The sequence below is a fragment of the Xiphias gladius genome, chromosome 6, assembly GCF_016859285.1.
Source record: "Xiphias gladius isolate SHS-SW01 ecotype Sanya breed wild chromosome 6, ASM1685928v1, whole genome shotgun sequence".
In the NCBI taxonomy this organism is placed as follows: Eukaryota; Metazoa; Chordata; class Actinopteri; order Istiophoriformes; family Xiphiidae; genus Xiphias; species Xiphias gladius.
The window spans coordinates 10,237,737-10,255,561 of record NC_053405.1 but is presented as its reverse complement, the minus strand read 5'-3'; the positions used below and the strand labels follow the sequence as shown (position 1 = coordinate 10,255,561).

At 39.7% G+C, this 17,825-nt stretch overlaps 2 protein-coding genes and 1 long non-coding RNA gene across 10 annotated transcripts in view; 1 reads left to right on the top strand and 2 right to left on the bottom strand.

Moving 5' to 3' along the window:
* rabgap1l (RAB GTPase activating protein 1-like) overlaps nt 1–9,672 on the bottom strand; it is a 120,724-nt gene extending 111,052 nt beyond the window's left edge. Inside the window, exons 1-4 of one of the 4 annotated variants that reach the window (XM_040127765.1) lie at nt 9,526–9,672; nt 3,376–3,601; nt 2,394–2,547; nt 220–424 (exon numbers count right to left, since the gene is read on the bottom strand). In XM_040127765.1, coding sequence (XP_039983699.1) covers nt 220–424; nt 2,394–2,547; nt 3,376–3,513 — 497 coding nt within the window. In that variant the 5' untranslated portion in view covers nt 3,514–3,601; nt 9,526–9,672. Of the gene's footprint in view, nt 1–219; nt 425–2,393; nt 2,548–3,375; nt 3,602–9,167; nt 9,321–9,525 lie in introns of those variants that run through there. The other 3 variants (XM_040127763.1, XM_040127764.1, XM_040127766.1) reach the window with 3 other exon arrangements.
* The window catches only part of LOC120790359, an 11,533-nt gene continuing 2,921 nt past the window's right edge, over nt 9,214–17,825 (top strand). Inside the window, exons 1-2 of the long non-coding RNA XR_005707536.1 lie at nt 9,214–9,261; nt 9,345–9,471. This is a non-coding gene — a long non-coding RNA (uncharacterized LOC120790359). The remainder of the gene's footprint in view (nt 9,262–9,344; nt 9,472–17,825) is intronic.
* fam163ab (family with sequence similarity 163 member Ab) overlaps nt 12,435–17,825 on the bottom strand; it is a 27,341-nt gene continuing 21,950 nt past the window's right edge. For 3 of the 5 annotated variants that reach the window (XM_040127772.1, XM_040127769.1, XM_040127771.1), the window contains 4 exons: nt 15,754–15,852; nt 14,784–14,805; nt 14,068–14,182; nt 12,435–13,362 (listed from right to left, as the gene is read on the bottom strand). In XM_040127772.1, coding sequence (XP_039983706.1) covers nt 12,964–13,362; nt 14,068–14,160 — 492 coding nt within the window. In that variant the 5' untranslated portion in view covers nt 14,161–14,182; nt 14,784–14,805; nt 15,754–15,852 and the 3' untranslated portion in view covers nt 12,435–12,963. Of the gene's footprint in view, nt 13,363–14,067; nt 14,183–14,783; nt 14,806–15,753; nt 15,853–16,295; nt 16,343–17,825 lie in introns of those variants that run through there. The other 2 variants (XM_040127773.1, XM_040127774.1) reach the window with 2 other exon arrangements.

Here is a 17,825-nt window from a genome sequence, read left to right as displayed (position 1 = left end):
TTACATGATCTATGACCATCTGTTTCACAACAAGTCTATCAGTTCAAGAATATGGTGTTACCAGTGACCTACGTTTTAGTTTCTTTCCTGCCAATCTGCATTTTTAAATATGTCTAACTCCCATTTTTAACAAACCTATCTACTATTCTTTCATCATAGGCCATTTTAATTGATCCCGGTCCCAATACACACAGTCCCTCTCTTAAATGCATTATTAACCTGACAGAGCCATCTGGTCCACAAGGGACGTGTAGGGTGATGGGGATGGGGATGGCACTCTCAGCTCGCAGGGTGGCCATTGCCCTCTGTGCCTCTGCCTCGTTGCGAGGGGCTTTGACCCAGGTGCAGCCCAGGTAGGACAGCTTGTTAAACTGGACACTGTCCTCCTCCAGGATAGTGGGGCTGGATGGTGCTGGACATACTTCTGTGAACAGACAGAAAGTTTGTGAGACTGTTCATTTCATTTCAGTCTTTTCCGAAATGGCCTCTGACCTGGGACTTTCACACTTTGCAAACAGGAAGCAGAACAATGAGAGTAGCAGCTGGACTTCCACTGCTGACTGGCTCTCTTAACCTACTCCACATTAACCATTTCCTCTTAGCTCACGCTGCAGTTGTGCGTTGTGCAGCACTAAACACTGGTAACACAGAAGATGTGAACACTAAAGTAACAGCAAGTCAATAAATTAAGAAATTTAGTCCTAATGTAAAATTTTCTGTCTTGACTTTAAAATCCTTTTCTATGGTGTTGGACAAAGTTAGTCTATACAGAGAGAGATGGTTATGACTGACCAACCTAAGGCATATATGAAATTAATGATGATTATTCTCAAGCACCCAAAAACAACTTCCCATCTTTCCACCTGCTTACTTTCCCTGCATACACCAGCTGCCAGAATACCCAAACCTGTTTTACAGCACATACAGTGCATTTAAAAATAATTATATAGTACTATGCAAAAGTTTGAACATACCTAGATTTTTTGCAGTTTGTTGTGCTACAAATTTCATTGTCAGCAACACTGTGAATTTAACTGTTTATCTGGGGAAAGAGAGATGTGCATGTGCTTCCTTCCTCTGTGACACGTGGTATCAGTATTTGTTTCATTTCAACTGAAAGTGAGGAGCTTCACCAAAAGGGCTTAACACATGACTACATCACCCAAAAATACATATAGGTACTTTTCACAACTACCTTTCTGCAGTGTTTGAAGAGCTAAGGCTTCTGGTTTCTCTAATGAAAGAGTGGGTTTAACTCACGCTTCAGACATGCACATTTGTTTTTTTGTGTACAGTAGTTGGGGGTTAGATATTTTAGACTCATTTGAAAACCGGAACCATAACTCAACAGGGATGGATATGAAATCCAAAACATAGGGACCGTCATAGTGCAACACCACAGTCTGCCAAGGCAGAATCAAATCATAGAATTTCAAATTCTTAAACAATAAAAACATGTAGTTGGTCAGGTGACTCCATAAATACAAGATAATGAAATATAATGGCACCATTAGTGCAGTTTTAATAATGCAAGCCCCAGAGGGATTGGATCTTATAAATTGTAACCCTGGTAGTGCTAATGCCTTACACATGCCACTGAGGTAAACAGTGCAGTATATCCACCATGGTTAGAGTGTTGTTTTTGCACTGATGTTTGTTGAGCTGTCTGGGACAACCTGTCCTTTATGAAATACTGAGCAGTTAAGCCAGTGCCAGCAAGTTCAGATACCAGCATTGCTAATCTTAAAATAAAAATAGATGAATTAAATAAAATTAGATAAAACTAGATTTTGGTATGCACAGAGTTGCATTTTTTTTTCAAGGCACTCAGGTCAGTTTTAAACTTTTTTCATCCAAGAATGCTTTACATATTGTTATTTCCACTCTGATGGAAGATTCCAGTAAAATAAGAGATAAGCGAAACACAAGCTCATTGACCCTGGTATAATAAAGAGTTTTTGCTCAGCCGTTGATATTCTTTAGCCCATATCATGAACTGAAAACCTTATACAGAGAAACAATAACAAAGGACGTCACATCTATTTTTATTTTGCAACCTTTGTCCACTATGGCCTGAGCCTCTCTTTTTTGCCCCAACTGATCCACCAAGCCCTCCATTTGTTGTATTTTATTGTCTCGTGTATAAGAGCGGTACAGCCAAGCTCACTCAAGTATAAAAATTTACTTATGCATAATGTCAGTGACATTATGGCAGTGGTCAGTTCTGATCTAACAAGTTAAAAATCAGTAGGATTGTGGAAATTTTCAGCTGCATTTTGAATAGTACCGAACAGTAAGACTCACAATGAAATTAGCTGCTTTTTGACAATAATATCTTACTGAACAAGAATTTGCAGACTGGAACATAGACACAATGATTCTAGAGAGTATACCTGGAGGTCGGGGTTCCAGGACTTGGCTCTCAGAGTCGGAGTCCCTGTGCTTCTCCATCTTTTCCACATTGCTCTTCTCCACCTTCACCTCATCATCATCATCCAAAACCTCCTCCATAGCTTTTTCCAGCTGCTCACTTCCGTTCCAAGACATCTAAGGGAGAGAGGCAAAGAGAAACAAGGAGAGATAAAACACAGTGAGGAGATGGAAACATAAAGATAAATGAAGAAGGACTGGAGCTTCCTGGACTGACACAATCATTTGGCATAAGCTTTTGATCACCGTGTTTCTACTTGCTGTCAACATTTTGTAATCACACAGAAAAACCACATGAAATACAGATATAAATACATCTAACCAACCACACCAGCTCCAGTGGCAGCCAGATACACATTTGGCTGAGTTAACAGGAAATTAGAGCCAATTTTATCAGCCAATATTGGCCTATCACAGATATATCAGTATCGGCGTGTATGTTGTTTGATATGCATAAACATGAACACTTTTTTTTTTTTTAAACAGACAATAAAAGTAGAAAAAGGTGCTTTGGGTAATTTAGAAATGTGGAAAGACGGTTTACTGTTGCGGCACAGATGCAAGTAGCTTCAGTCACAAAGACTTTTTCTATGTGTGTATGTATGTATGTATGTATATTATATATATATAAATATAAAAAAACATATATACATACATACATATATATATATATATATACACACACACACACACACACACACACACACACACACACACACACACACACACACAGGACAGGTAGATTATTAAATCAAGAAGGAGACTGATGAGGGAAAAAAAAAAAAAAAAAGGTGTTTTAGCGGTTGCGTTTGACATTTTGTAACCCATCTGACCCCCAGCCTTCAACTGGCTTTATTTTGGATACTTTTCTGCTATAGGGGATTTAATATTACATATTGCACCATTCAAGTCAGGTGTAAAAGTGTGTCCATGTGTGGGTCTGACCTTGAGTCTTGGTTTGCCCTCAGAGCCCTGTGGTGAACCGGCAGCACCGGACTGTACCAGAACAAACTCCTCACTGGTGACGGTGGCCACGGACTCGGTCGAGCTGCTGACTTTTCCCAGTGAGGAGCTGTCATCCATGGCTGGCTGGTTTACTCAGGGTCGGCGGGGGAGACCAGGGTTAAAGCTCTCCCCTTCACTCTCCTGTCCGCCCAGCTCTGTGGGCAGCCTGCATGTTCAAAAAAATGGAGCAGCATTATAACGTTCATCTCTTTTTCTGGTATTCTGGTGAACAGTTTAAGCATTTATAACAGATGAGATGATCTGTAAAAATTTTTCCTTGAGATACTTTCTCAATTATAGAGATACAAGACTATAAGTCATAGACAGCGCTTTATACTGAGTAGGTACATCTGTTTAGAGCCTGGTGCATGTTTTTTCCTGTTCAATTAATCAAGGTTTAACAGGTCACAGTTAAGGTACAGTGTAAGGTGTTGTCACTGTAATGTACAAAGCAAAACCAAACCACAACAAACCCATCCAGCACTTGGACACACTAAAGACTTGCCAGACACTGGCCTAACAACTTCCTGGTTTTGTAAGCCACGATTTTAGGTTTCGAGTCTGTGCTAAAGTTAATTTAAGCAACCTGTCATCTTTGAGTTAATGATACCAGCCCAGAAGGACGATTTGTAAGCCTAACCTCAAATCTCCTGTTGCACAATTCCTAAAATTGTTTTCAGTGCTTAGGGTGTGATTAAGTCTCTTCCAGATCACTCAGGGATTTGCCCGTTGATTTGCCTGTCAAAGTCTCTGACAGGCAACTGGCAGCCAAAAGGGGTCAGCGAGCTTCCCTTAATCACAGCTGTATATGGTTCCATTTTCCACAAGCTTTTCATACAGAACTTTATGAGCATTAAATGAAGCTCATGCTTCAGTAAGATTCTAACACCAGCAATTGGTTTCAGTAGAACTTTCTGTTGCTATATTAACCCCTACTGGCAGAGTAACACAGTTGCTGTTTAATTAACAATGATGTAACATCGTTACATCCACCATTTTGTCAGATGTGTGACAAAACAAATATTGCTAGGAATGTTTTATCTGCTCACCTAAAGCCCTTGTTGGAGCAAAATCTGTAGGCACTCTTTTATTATAGCTGTTTCATGATTTGTAATTGAACATAATTTAGTTTTTCTGTGATTAAATTAGAATAAGAGTAAATTACTGTGGTGCTAGTGTTAATTTTTATGTATTTTATTCTTTTTACTTTTACGCTACCAGAATGAGCACTAAAAGACTAGCACTGATAAAGTCTATCTTAACATCTGCATCAACCCATTATCTGTACAGGTTACACCCTACTGACTCATTAGTTTTGCTGTGGTGGACTACACCACAAAGGACATGTTTTCATGCAAATGTCGTTGATACCTGAATGTGAGCAAGTATAGCTTAGTAAAACACAGTTTATAACATTAAATTAATATAATTTTTGTAACAGTTTTAAAGTACTGTTAAAATAAAGAAAGGAGATGCCTATTTTGGCAAACAATTAGCAATATTAAAATGAAGCACATTTTTAAAAAAAAAAAGTATTATAACTAGAGAATGTCTGATCAAAGAAAAAGGAATCAGCAGTTATTTAGGAGTTATTTTTAGTAATCAATGAATCATTTGAGGTTTTGTAGTAAAATTGCCATAAATTAATTGGATTGAGTGTCCTAATTGTAGGGATTTGTTGCTTTTCTCTGTTTTGTATCATTGTAATCTGAATATCTTTGTGGTTTTGGACAGTTAGTTGCATAAAACGAGACATTTGAAGACATCACTTTGGACTTTAACAAATTGCGAAGGGTATTTTCTACCATTTTCTGACATTTTACAGACCTCCAAGATTCATTTCTAATGAAAATTAAAAATAAATAAAATGAAAATAAAACAAAAATTAAATCTAACTTAAATAATAATAAAATTTAAAAGTTAGATGTATGTTTCCATAAGTACTGCCAACACCAGTGTACCAACTTTCTTGTACTTTTTTAAAGATTTATTTTATTTCAATTCATTTACTGGTTTTTGGACACTAAGGTGATGACAGCGAGATTTTGTTTAAATTTTGTACAACTCAAACAGCTACCAGATAGGTAGGGTTTGAGTTTTGCAGAGTTTATGATGATGATGCTGTGGAGGAACACACACACACACACACACACACACACACACACACACACACACACACACACACACACACACACACACACACACACACACACACACACACACACACACACACACACAAATAAACAAACACACATAGTTGAGAACCAAAGCATGAAGGACGCGTTTATTCACACACAGTGACATGATTATATGCACACAAAAGGCATCCATACACACTTAACCCAGGCAAATTATATTCATAAACACATCTGCACGTGCACACAGACATACATAAGGAAAGCAACAGGATCATGTGCTCCCATCACACTTATTCAATTACACATTTGCACAGCCTGAAGCAGAAAAGTGAACATTCCCACTGATTCACTTAGCTGGGAAGAGCTGCAATGAGGAGGAACCCAGATAAGAAACAGAGGGCAGGCTGGGAAATTATGTCAGTTAGAGCAAACTTCCACTGGATCTCGTGTCTCTTCTTCTGAAGTCAGACTGGATCTGAAGCATGTGACATATACACTCCAGCCATACTGAACAGGCTATTAATTATAATTACCTTATGCTGACTGTTCAAGTACAGAACATCCCATAATCCACACACACACACACACACACACACACACACACACACACACACACACACACACACACACACACACACACACACACACACACACACACACACACACACACACACACAAAATGGGACAGAAAGGCAATATATAACCTAAAGTTGACCTAAACGATTACACTAAAATATGGTAGGTGACTTTGACTGATTTATCCATTGAACACTAACTTTACAGGCATCCATCAGTTGCTAAGTGGTCATTTCAAACAAGGTAATTACACACACATAGTACAGTATTCATACAGTTTAGACCTTGCGCTCTCTCTAACTCTTGCTGTCCTTGGGTGGCTAAACAGTCGCTTCCTCGCTGGCCATAACTTTAAACACCACAGAAAATTTGCACCCAGTCATTACCAGTCTTCTCCTCCAGTACAGTCCCAGTTGGCAGCCTTGCTACCCAACCACTGCCTACATGGAAACTGTGAGTGGCCAGTGGTGTAGACAGACTGCACAACACCCACAGGCACTGGGCTAAGCAGCCACATTACGTCTATATGGGTGCATGTGTGTCTCTGGGTTGATTTGCCCCGCTGTCTTGGTACCGATAAAACGGTATAAAACAGACACGCGAAAAAAAAATACTGTAAAATGATGTAAAAATGTTAGGAGAGTCAGAGGATTAAACTACAGACGGGTGACAAATTAAAGGAAAAACCTGAAAAATAAGTGGAGAAACAGGATGACAGTACCCCCATCCACAGGGTACGAGGAGTCACTGGTTTGATGGGTATGAAAATGATTTGAATCATATACTATGCTTATATACTATGGCCTTCACATTCACCCAAATCTCAACCCATTTAAACACCTATGGGAGATTTTGGACTGACATGTTAGACATTGCTTTTAGAAGAATGGTGCTCATCTCTCAAGAATTGTAGAATCAATGCCAAGGCACACTGAAGCTGTTCTGGTGGCTCATGCTGGCTCAACACCTTAATCAGACAGTTTATGTTGGTTTTTCCCTTAAATTGTCACCTGTCTGTACATGGACCTAAAAGTACAAGGTTCGACAAACTCAAAATCTATGATTACATTCTTTTTTTATGGAAGTTTTATATAGTGTAATATGCTGGGTGTAATATACATGAGTCAACAATCTTCTGACACTTGGATGATAGGGCAAACTTTTCCTTTTGGCTATATTTCTTCCTTCTGGTGATGGGTGATGGATTTGGTCTGGTGTCTCTTCTGGATGTATATGATACTGGCTGAATGTCAGATGTGAGGCTCATTCTAACTCCATCTGCCTTAAAACTCTGTTGACCTTCCTGTGAAGAACATAGCTAAGGCTGCCCAAACTGAACCTGCTGACAGCAGCTTTCCTGCCTCCCGTTCAACAAGGTGATTATGATGCATAAGCAAAATGCTGTCATTGCAGCATGGCAAACCTGTTCAATAGTTTAAAACGATAATAATACTGTTAGGGTTAGGCTGGGTCTGATTATACTAACTTTTTAAGACACTACCAACTTGAAAAGCATCATTCATGTGCACTATTTGGTCTTGTCTGTTCTCAGATTTTGTCCCTGCTTGGCCATCTTATACCATCTCTGACTATGAGGCAATCAAATCCTAGTTCATTAAAGAGGCTAATTACAGGTGAGCTGTTATAAGGTTGTCTTTGTTGTCTGGATGGTTAATTCCATACGAGGATTAGGGTGTGACTTTAGCCCTGCCAGGACTGGGAGTTAATTTCCCTGTATGCAATAATGTTCCTGGAAATTGTTCTGTCCAAAAGCATCCATCACACATCATGATCAAAGTAACCACAACCAGTCAAAATAAATGAGTAATACTGAGCCAGGTGACTTAACACAGCCCCCCAGAAAAAAAAGAGTTCAGCCTTTTTTGCATCTGGGACAGAAACCAGCTTAACCAACAGAGTGCCTGCCTTTTAGTGACACCCAACACCTGTTCTTGAATCACTTCCCGTTAGGTCTAAAGCCACAGCCATACAAGTTATTTTCACTGTCAAATACATAGCATCTGCTGTTGTTTCCGTTTATGGTAGATTCAAAAGTATAACTACCACTATGAATAAAGTAAGACTGTTGTGACAACCTGTATTGTACCCTGAACAGCACAGCAGCAAAAAAACACCACATATAAGACAAAGAAGAGACTATGCATTTCAGTAAATATAATAAATAATTGTGAAATGTAGGCTAATTATTCCTGATATACTTGTTAGTTTTCTGGTTGGCTCTAAATATAGCTCCATCATGTCAAAGAAACACCTCTCCATTAAGACACACAAAAGGCCACTTTGGTTTAGTGCCACGGCTAAAGCGTGGCCTACATCAGACTAGCAACTGTTTATTCCGGTTTGCTCATACAGACACAGTTTACTGCCAGTTAACCATGCATACAGAAGCTTCACAGTCATAGCTTCATAATATTGTGAAGTTCTATTTGGTCCAAGGAGATATACAAGTTTATGTCACACTACATTTTCTACTACACAGCTGTAAGCCCTCCAGTTAAATAAAACTCAATTGTATGGCATATGTCAAGCAAAGGCTATATGGGCCCTTTATGAATTAGACACTAGTACAGTGTAAATGCCTCAATTCCAAAAAACATGTCACCTGATGGCATCGTTAATTCAGGTGTTGATGCTCTCATTTCCGGCTGGGGAGACAGTTGTTAGTGTTTGTAGATAACGGCTTTGCGGTCCAAAAACTCAATGAAAAATTGCCTTTTGGGTGGATTTTCCCATTAAACACTGCAGTAAACTGCTATTGCTTCTCTCACTGGTGTCTGCAGGCCTGCAGCACATCACAAAGTCTCTCACAGGAGCAGCAGCAGGTTAGCTTCGCATGGCAGCCTTCTCTCTGTAAACCAGCTGTTTAACTAACATTTAGTGGGTTAAATGAAATCGGCGTTGTTTTGTGTAGTCAAGCACGCATAACCATCAGACTCCCAGGCGGACAGAGTCCTCTCACAGGCAAGAAACAAATTAGCTAGCGACAAGCTAACTTACCCCTACAGTCACCACAGTCTTTTCCTCACCGCGCTAATAATACTGTGGGTTTGTAAAAGTAGACCTTTGGACAAGGCGCTAGCTGTCAAAACAGGTGAGTCCAAGCTAAACAGGAAGTACCTATGCATGCAAGGCTAGACCTGCGAGCTAAGGCTAAGTTTGGCTAATGCTAAACAGCTCGAAGTCCAAAACAGTTGGAGCAGTAGGTGGAGAGGAGCGACCTCGCTCAGCGACACCCCCGCCCGGCTCCGGAGGAAAATGACGAGAAAGAAGAAGGAAAACAACATGTCTCTTCCCACTGCAGGTAAATGTGACACTGAAATGATCATAGGTGTAGTTAATGGAGCTGTCAACTCACTTGTTTAAAGCGTTGTGGAGTTCCTTGCTAGCTGTCAAGAGTTGCAGCGAAGATCGTGTGTTTCAGAAGATGAATCACTCGGGAGTTTAGCGACATGTCTTCCGGTTTGGAATGTTAGCGTAATGTTACGCATGCTCTGTACTCCTGCAGAATTTCTGGCTCACGGACATCTTACATTAACTGGACAACAATTCAGTTCTGCCATATATGTGTATACATATGCCCACATGTATTTATTTGTTGACATACAGTACTGTGCAAAAGTTGTAGGCACTAAAAGTAGAGTGAGGATGCTTTAAAAAAAATAATGCCATTTCTTGTTTTTAATTAATCAGTTAACTTCACACAAATAGCTGTAGACGGAAAAAACCTAAATCAAATCAGTATTTGGTGTGACCATCCTTTGCCTTTCAAACAAGACCAATTCTCCTAGGTGCAGGTGAGCAGTTTTTCAAAGTACTTGGTTGTTCCAAGCATCTTAGAGAACTTGCCACAGTTCTTCTGTGGATGTAGGCTGTCTCAGTGTCTTCTGCCTCTTCATGTAATCCCAGACTGACTCCATGATGCTGAGGTCAGGGCTCTGTGAGGTCCAGACCACTCCTTGTTCTTCTTGTCTCTGAAGATAGTTCTTTATGACTCTGGCTGTTTGTTTGGGCTCGTTGTCATGCTGCAGAATGAATTTGGGACCAATCAGTCGCCTTCCTGATGCTATTGCTTGATGGATAAGAATCCAAACATCTTAAGTGCCTAAAACTTTTGCTCACAACTGTATATAAAAATGTGTATTTTTGTGCGTTTCAGTTCTACAAAGGTTTCTTTTGTTTGTTTGTTTGTTTTGCTACTATCAGTTGCCATCATTTCAACATCTCCTCCTTTCTTGTTGAATGATCAAACTGAGAAAATAAGAAAACTTATTAAAGCTATGAAAGCTTACCCAAAGGACATCCTCTAGGGAAAAAAAAACATCAGCTAAATGAATGCTTTGTTCCAAAAATGAATTTCAGCATCTGTTAGTGTCTTTTTGCCTTGTGACGATCGTTAGCTGAAGGTCAAAGTTCTTGCTGCCTTCAAAGCTCATGATTAAAACATTACAGAAAACTTTAGTTTCTTTTTCGGCGTAAATACCTGTTTCCAGTAGAAATGTGTACAACACTGTCTGCTTGTCCAAGAGTTCTTTTGTGTGTCTGTGTGTGTGTCTTGTCAGTAATCACACGAAAAGCTATTTCAAGCAGTTACAAATCTTTAATTGTCAAAAGATAACACTGTCAAATATCACTGTTTCTGTATTTATCATGTATGATTTGTTTTAACCACATTTCTAAAAATCTTTTTTTTTTCCTAGGTTCAAAGATAACTAGTTAAGTAAGTAGTAAAATAGATAGTTAATACAGGGCTAAATAAATGATGACAATGAATCCTTAACTGTGGGACAACAGTTACGGTGGACAACAACATAGAGAAACACTGGTTTTATTCCACTGAATCCTCTTTAGAATTTCTAGCCCAGATGTGTCTGGCAAGATTTCACCAGTTTTCCTAAAAGCAAACATGTTGATCTCTAGTGATGAATTTTCATTTTGCCAGTCCTCTGTACAGAGAAAACCCACAATTATGGTGTTAAAATAGTCTTGAGAAGTTTCAAGATGTACAGTATATTGTCACTGCAGTTGGCTTATATTTGACCTTTAGTGAAAAAGTAATTGAGAAATAAATGAAGTGGCTGCTGATCAGTGAATTTTAATTATGTTATACGCACTGCTGAAAAGAGATTGGTAAGTGCATTTTTGTTTAATGCTTGAATGATAACACAGTCTGTCCAAAGATCTTGCAAAACTGTCCAACACTATCACACCATGCAAGTCCATAAGGTTTCCTGCACTGGTTATCAGCCTCACTGGGTCCTGCCGTACACAGAAATACCAAGACCACTATCACAGGAAATATTATTGTGAATGGCAAGCAAGGCTGGATAAGTGTCGTGTAGAAAATAAGCACTGTGCAGCTCTTTTTCAATCACATAATTGTGTACTCTGACTTTCTCACAATGTAAAAGAAAAAAACAATAAGGAGTGACATGGTTAATTGCATTTTAAAGATTCAACATGAGAGTAGTACAGGAGTATAGGAGGTGTGTGTAGACAAAATAGCATAAACTAGTAAATCACACTCCCTCATTCAAAATACATCATGTCCAAATCCCAGGGTGCATCTCACTCTGTCAAGAAGACGATGGGATCAAGAGATGCTTCCGTTGCTTTCTGGTTAATATTTACATCTCAAACTTTTTGCATCGTTGTCAGTAAAGAGAAATTCACTCAGTTTATTTCAAGCTCCCCACGGTTTGCCTTCAAGGGCTCAGGCATCCTTGCTTATTCACAGGTTTACGCCTTTGGAGGAGAAAGTGAAGTAAACCCAAGAGGCGTAGAACTTCTGTATCCAAGATCCAGTTTTAGATGCTTGTAGGTCTACCTCTATGTACACCATCGTAATGCCTGACCGGGTGTGCACACTGCTCATGATATTCCTCCAATAAAGCTGATGAGATAAAAACTGCTGAAAGGAGATTACTGGAGATGAAGAGCTGCATTCGATGGACAGACAGCTTGCATAGAGAAAGTTCCAGTCGTCTGCACTCTTGTACCTTCCCTGTAAGTCTAACATGCTTCCAGAGGTCCAGGAAACTGCATAGGGGATGCTGACTTTTCCTTCTTTTGCCCTTCTAACTTTTTCAAATGTATTTCAGTCTCCATTCTGCTTATCATGACATAATTGCTTCATATTTGCTACATACATCATTATACTGTGTGTGTGTGTGTGTGTGTGTGTGTGTGTGTGTGTGTGTGTGTGTGTGTGTGTGTGTGTGTGTGTGTGTGTGTGTGTGTGTGTGTGTGTGTGTGTGTGTGTGTGTGTCTTCTTGGCAGTCATTTGGAAGATATGCAGCAAGAGAAAACCATAAATTATCTAAGATAGCCCTCAGTCAGTAAAGACAAAGTAACAGTCAACTGCACAACCATCCCCTTCATGTGGGAGCATAAATGGAAATTTCTTACAAGACATTTTACAACTACAGTTTTATCTACCATCAATTATAGAACTACTTTCTTTATGAAGATGAACATTTAAAATTTAAGGGTATAAAGTGAGAAACTAGATTTGAAAGTCATCACTGCTTGTCACACACTTTATTGTTCAGCAGCAGACTTAGACAATCCTCACTAAAATTCCCCCAAACCCCAAACCCTATTTAAATGTGATGACGTAACCTGCACAAACAGTGGGCCTTTATCCAGCAGATCCTCACTGGTAGCTCCTGTCGGTGTCAAAATCACTTTTGTGGTCGTGTTAGTGTTGGTGCTGGTGTGTGTGTGTGTGTGTGTGTGCAAGTGCAGAGAGGAGTGTCTGTGTGTGGGTGGGTGGTGTTATGGGGCTTCGGGGTGGTCACACCTCAGTGCTGATGGCTCGGGTATTGGTGTAGAAATCGGGAGGCCGCCCTCGCTGAGTCTCCCTCAGCAGGGAGCCTCGCACGGCGGGCAGCGGCATCGCCAGTGCCTGATTCTCATAGTGTGTGGGCATGTAGGTGATGCGCTCGCCACCGTTGCGCATCTCATCAGTGGTGCGGATGTAGAAGGGCGAGTCGTAGGGTGAGCAGGTGGGGCAGTAGCTGCGTCGCCCCCCTCTGGGTTTGGAGGGGTTGGAGGATCCGGGCGGCTCTGGTGGTGACAGGGACAGTGGGGTGACAATTGACCCGTCCAGGCCGGTGACACTGCAGGCATTGCAGGCAAAGTGTTGCTGAGAGATGGAGCCGCTGTCAGACCCATTCTTCTTACAGCAGTAGTACTACAGAGAGACAGAATTACTCTATAATCGCCTTGTGAAACAAAAGCCAATCAGTTAACTTTTTCCAATACAATCAGCATACTTAAGGGATTTAGTGGTTTCAAGTACAGTTTTCTTGATTCTAAAACAGTTTACTACTTTAATCTGTCCTTTTTTTTTCAAAGATACTGGCACCAATTTCTACAACTTTCCCAAAGCAATGCTAACTGCAGTGAGCACATGTAGTGTTCTTTTCTTCCCACAAGCAGATGTTTTTAATGTTGAAAGAAAAAAAAAAGGCTTCCAAGGTTATTAAGAGAGGTTTATGACCTTTACCTGTTTATGAATTGTTTAAGTGCTGTATTTACCATGGCAAAGCTAATATATCAATGTTTGAACTAACCACACAGTTAACTACAACTTTCTACAGTATTTGCAGTTAGTATTTTCAACAATATGATAATACAATGTGACAATAAATTTGTATTGGTCAGGTGGAGTTTAAAAACCTATCAAAGAGGGAGGAACTTTTTGTGTAGGTTAAACTATAAGGAAAGAAAAGATAAAAGGAAGGAAGGAAGGAAGAAAAGAAGGAGGAGGAAAGAAGGGGAAGGACAAACAGAAGGCCAAGAACAGAAAGGAAGGAAAAAAATACTGTGTGTAAAAAGGTTTACATACATACATACATACATACATACATACACACAGATTTAGACAGAGGCATACCTGGAGTCTACAGTAACAGAGCACAGCTATGATACACAGAAGTATCACTGTGGCCAGTATTCCTCCGGTTATGACAACAGTTCCAGCTGTCATCCGACCAGCTCTCCATCAAACTCTGACACAGGCACAGGAAGTCACATCATCAAGAACAGGCTCCTCAGAAGATTTGAAGTTTAATTAAATCACGCAAATGTCAGTATTACACTAAACAGAACTCCTGGAATATATTCTCCATCTAAGTCTGATAATAGATCAAACTCCAAAGGTCATTTTATAATTGTGAAGAACACAGAGAGCATGCAGTAGATAACTTAAATTCAGGGATACGTTAATTACTTTGTACAGCTCAGAGACATTGCCAGCTCTTCTACCTACAGACATTAACTACCATCATCAAGAAGCCGAAGCATTTTTAGTTTAAATACCTTGTTCACCAAATGGCATATCTAATTTTGTAGCTGAAACGACCACATTATGTTTATCTTAGCTTATCTGAATATAAACATATAGACGACTTTATTTTGAAAATGTAATATTAAGTTTTTGAATTAATGTAACTATTCTATTAACTAACTATTAAATATTAATTTCAAACATGCAGAGAGAAATCAGTTTCTTTCAAAATTCACATATTACATTTGGCAATTTTTGGAAAGGCAAATTTTGATTTGACAAAACAAAATAAACTTCATCATGATTATTGCTGTTATACTCACGTTCAGCAAAGTTGCTTAACACCTGAAAGCAGAGAAATAAGAGAGGTAGTTAAATTAAATGACAGACAGATAGATGGAGACCGTCGGTGGAAATTCAGCCCAGTCTGAGGTCCTGAGTGCTCTGGACCAGGTTTTCATTACGAATATCTCTGTACTTTGCTCCATTCAGCTTTCCCTAAATCCCTGAACAGGCTCCCTGCCGCTGCTGCCCCTACTTCATCCAGACATGATGCTTAGAATTGAGGCCAAACGGTTCAATCTTGGTTTACATCAGACAAGAGACTCTTTTTTTCTCAGAGTCTGAGAGTCCTTAAGGTGTTTTTTTGCAAACTTCGAGCGGCTTTCGTGTGACTTTCACTGAGGAGAGGCTTCTGTTTGGTGGCTCTGCCATAAAGCCCAGATTGGTGGAGTGCTGCAGTGATTGTTGTCCTTCTGGACGTTTCTCCCATCTCCACACAGGATCTCTGGAGCTCAGCCAGTGCCCATTGGGTTCTTGGTCACCTCTCTTACCAAGGCCCTTCTCCCTCGATTGTTCAGTTTGGCCGGGCATCCAGCTCTAGTAGGAGTCCTGGTTGTTCCAAACTTCTTCCACTAAAGAATTTAGAGGCCACTCTGCTCTGGGGAACCTTCAGTGCAGCAGAAATTTTTTTGTAGCCTTCCACAGATCTGCCTCAACACAATCCTGTCTCTGAGATCTGCGGGTAGTTCCTTCGATCTCATGGCTTGGTTTTTGCTCTTATATGCTTTGTCAGCTGTGAGACCTTATATAGACAGATATGTGCCTTTCCAAATCATGTCCAATCAATTGAATTTACCACAGTTGGACACCAATCAAATTAACTGATAGACTGAAGAGGGAAAAAATGAATTTAAACAATTTTAGCATAAGACTGCAACATAACAAAATGTAAAAAAAAAAAAAAAGTGAAGGGGTCTTAATACTTTCTTAAAGCACTGTAGATAGACTTACATCAGAAGAGTGTTCGAAGGTTGCAAGGGCGTGGAGAAGTCAAATCACAGGAAAAAGATAATGGTCACACCATCGGATAGCCGCACTGTATGAACATCTCTTAGGAGAGATGGAGGAAGGAAGGAAAGAGGAAAGTGAGCAGGAAATGTGAGGAAAAAGTGTTAAGTTTAACTGAAGAATATTTAAACACTTTTCTCCACAAGGTGGCGCCGAGAGACCAGAAAAATGTCTCTCATACACAAACCAACAAACACACAGTACTAACACTAGATAATGAGTAGGATGACTAGGCATGAAGAAGAGTGTGTTTCATTAGAAAAGGGCACACACACACACACACACCCCACACATGATTACATGTGCATTACATACATACAGGGGGTTGGACAAAATAACACCTATAGCTGCAGTGTAACGCAATAGCATTCAATGTTTTGTCCCCTTGCAAATACCACAAACAGTTTCATTTACTACCACAACAAAGTAATAACATTACAATCTTCATGGAAATATTTACTGGCAGGCTGCTGAATTGTGTTCACTTGTTAAGGTGTCATAATAGTGTCTGTCTGCTGTAAATAAACACAGCATTGCCCTTGCATTCAATGAATACATGTGATGACTTCTTTCTTGAATTTCTGTTGATTAAGTTTGAGTTTCTGTTGGCTGTGCTTCTTTCAGAGTCTACTCAGCCATGGTAGTCATCATTACTTGTCCAAACTGTCCATTTCTTCTCAAAAGAGTTTTTCAGTTTTGCTACAAAATCAATGAAATAGAAAATGGAAAACCATTCAGAAACTTTTTGTAGACAGAGAGGAAATAACATCAATCTTTTCGAATGAAAACATCAAAGGTATTTCATCGTCAGTCTCCACTCTCTCGAACATGCATATTCTTGAGTAATGCCTCTCTCCCTTTGTCTGTCTCTCTGTCTCCTCCATACTCAAATACACACAAACACACACGAACACCCGCATAAACTTTCAGCATTATGGAAGAGAAGCAGTAAAAGTGATTTAGCAGCGAGAGGCTCAGTTGGTAAAGGCTTTAAGCTGCAGGCTGTGGCTTTTCCAGGTGAAGTGAAATCTATTCGTACTGATAAAAACATGTCAAATTCATGATGGAGTCGGAGGGCAGATGCATTTTTTTGTGTAAGTCGAGAAATGAAAGGTAGGATGAAAAAGAAAAGGGATAGAAAAGGTAAGAATGTAGTATTTAAGAGAGAAGGAAGTAGGAAACTATAGGAATAGAAAGGAAGAAGTAAAGGAAGTAAAGGAACGGATGTGGATGGAGGTTGACACACAGACAAATACACATACATACTGTATTTACACCTTTCTGCATGAGCATACAATGCTAATTTCACAGCCTGTCACTTATGATTCCTGCCTGTTTTTGCGAGCAGTTTGTCCTGTACATTTAATGTGATAGATGAAGTCTTTCAGTCTGTCAAAGTGTGCAAATTCAGATTAACTGGAGACCAGACTAATGAGATCCTAAGCCTGGTTCCTACATTACCCACAGTGCAACTTGACTAAAAACAGATCACAGATTTTGGTGTACTATGCTAGCAGCGGCTAATGTAGCCTCAAGCTGCTAGGGTATTTGGGAGCAGGCTACAGGGGTCTGATAAGATCACGTCTTTCTAACCCCACACCCTCACATTTTTTTTTTTTTTTTTTTATAGTCAAACTCGTAGTCTTCGTAGATGTGATGCCCCATTCAATCACCAGGAACATACAGTTAAAAAGTTTTTTCAGGTTTCATCGTGCTTCTGCCTTTTTGGGCCCACATATGGCCCAGTGCTTTTCCTGGGGGACTGCAGTAGCAGCTCTATTTAGTCTGACTGTCAGTAGAGCAAGTTGGGTTTCTGGATAAAAGCCATCCATTCCCCCTGTGTTCTGATTTTTTTACTTCCATGTTGTTCAAAACCTTCACAGTAAGAATACTACTAAACTTTTGAAATGTTTGCCTATAGGATATTTAAGTAAATGTAGATCTACAACTTTGGAATTTCAAATATGAAACATTATGAAATATACAAAAAATATTCTTCTGTATGATTCTCATTT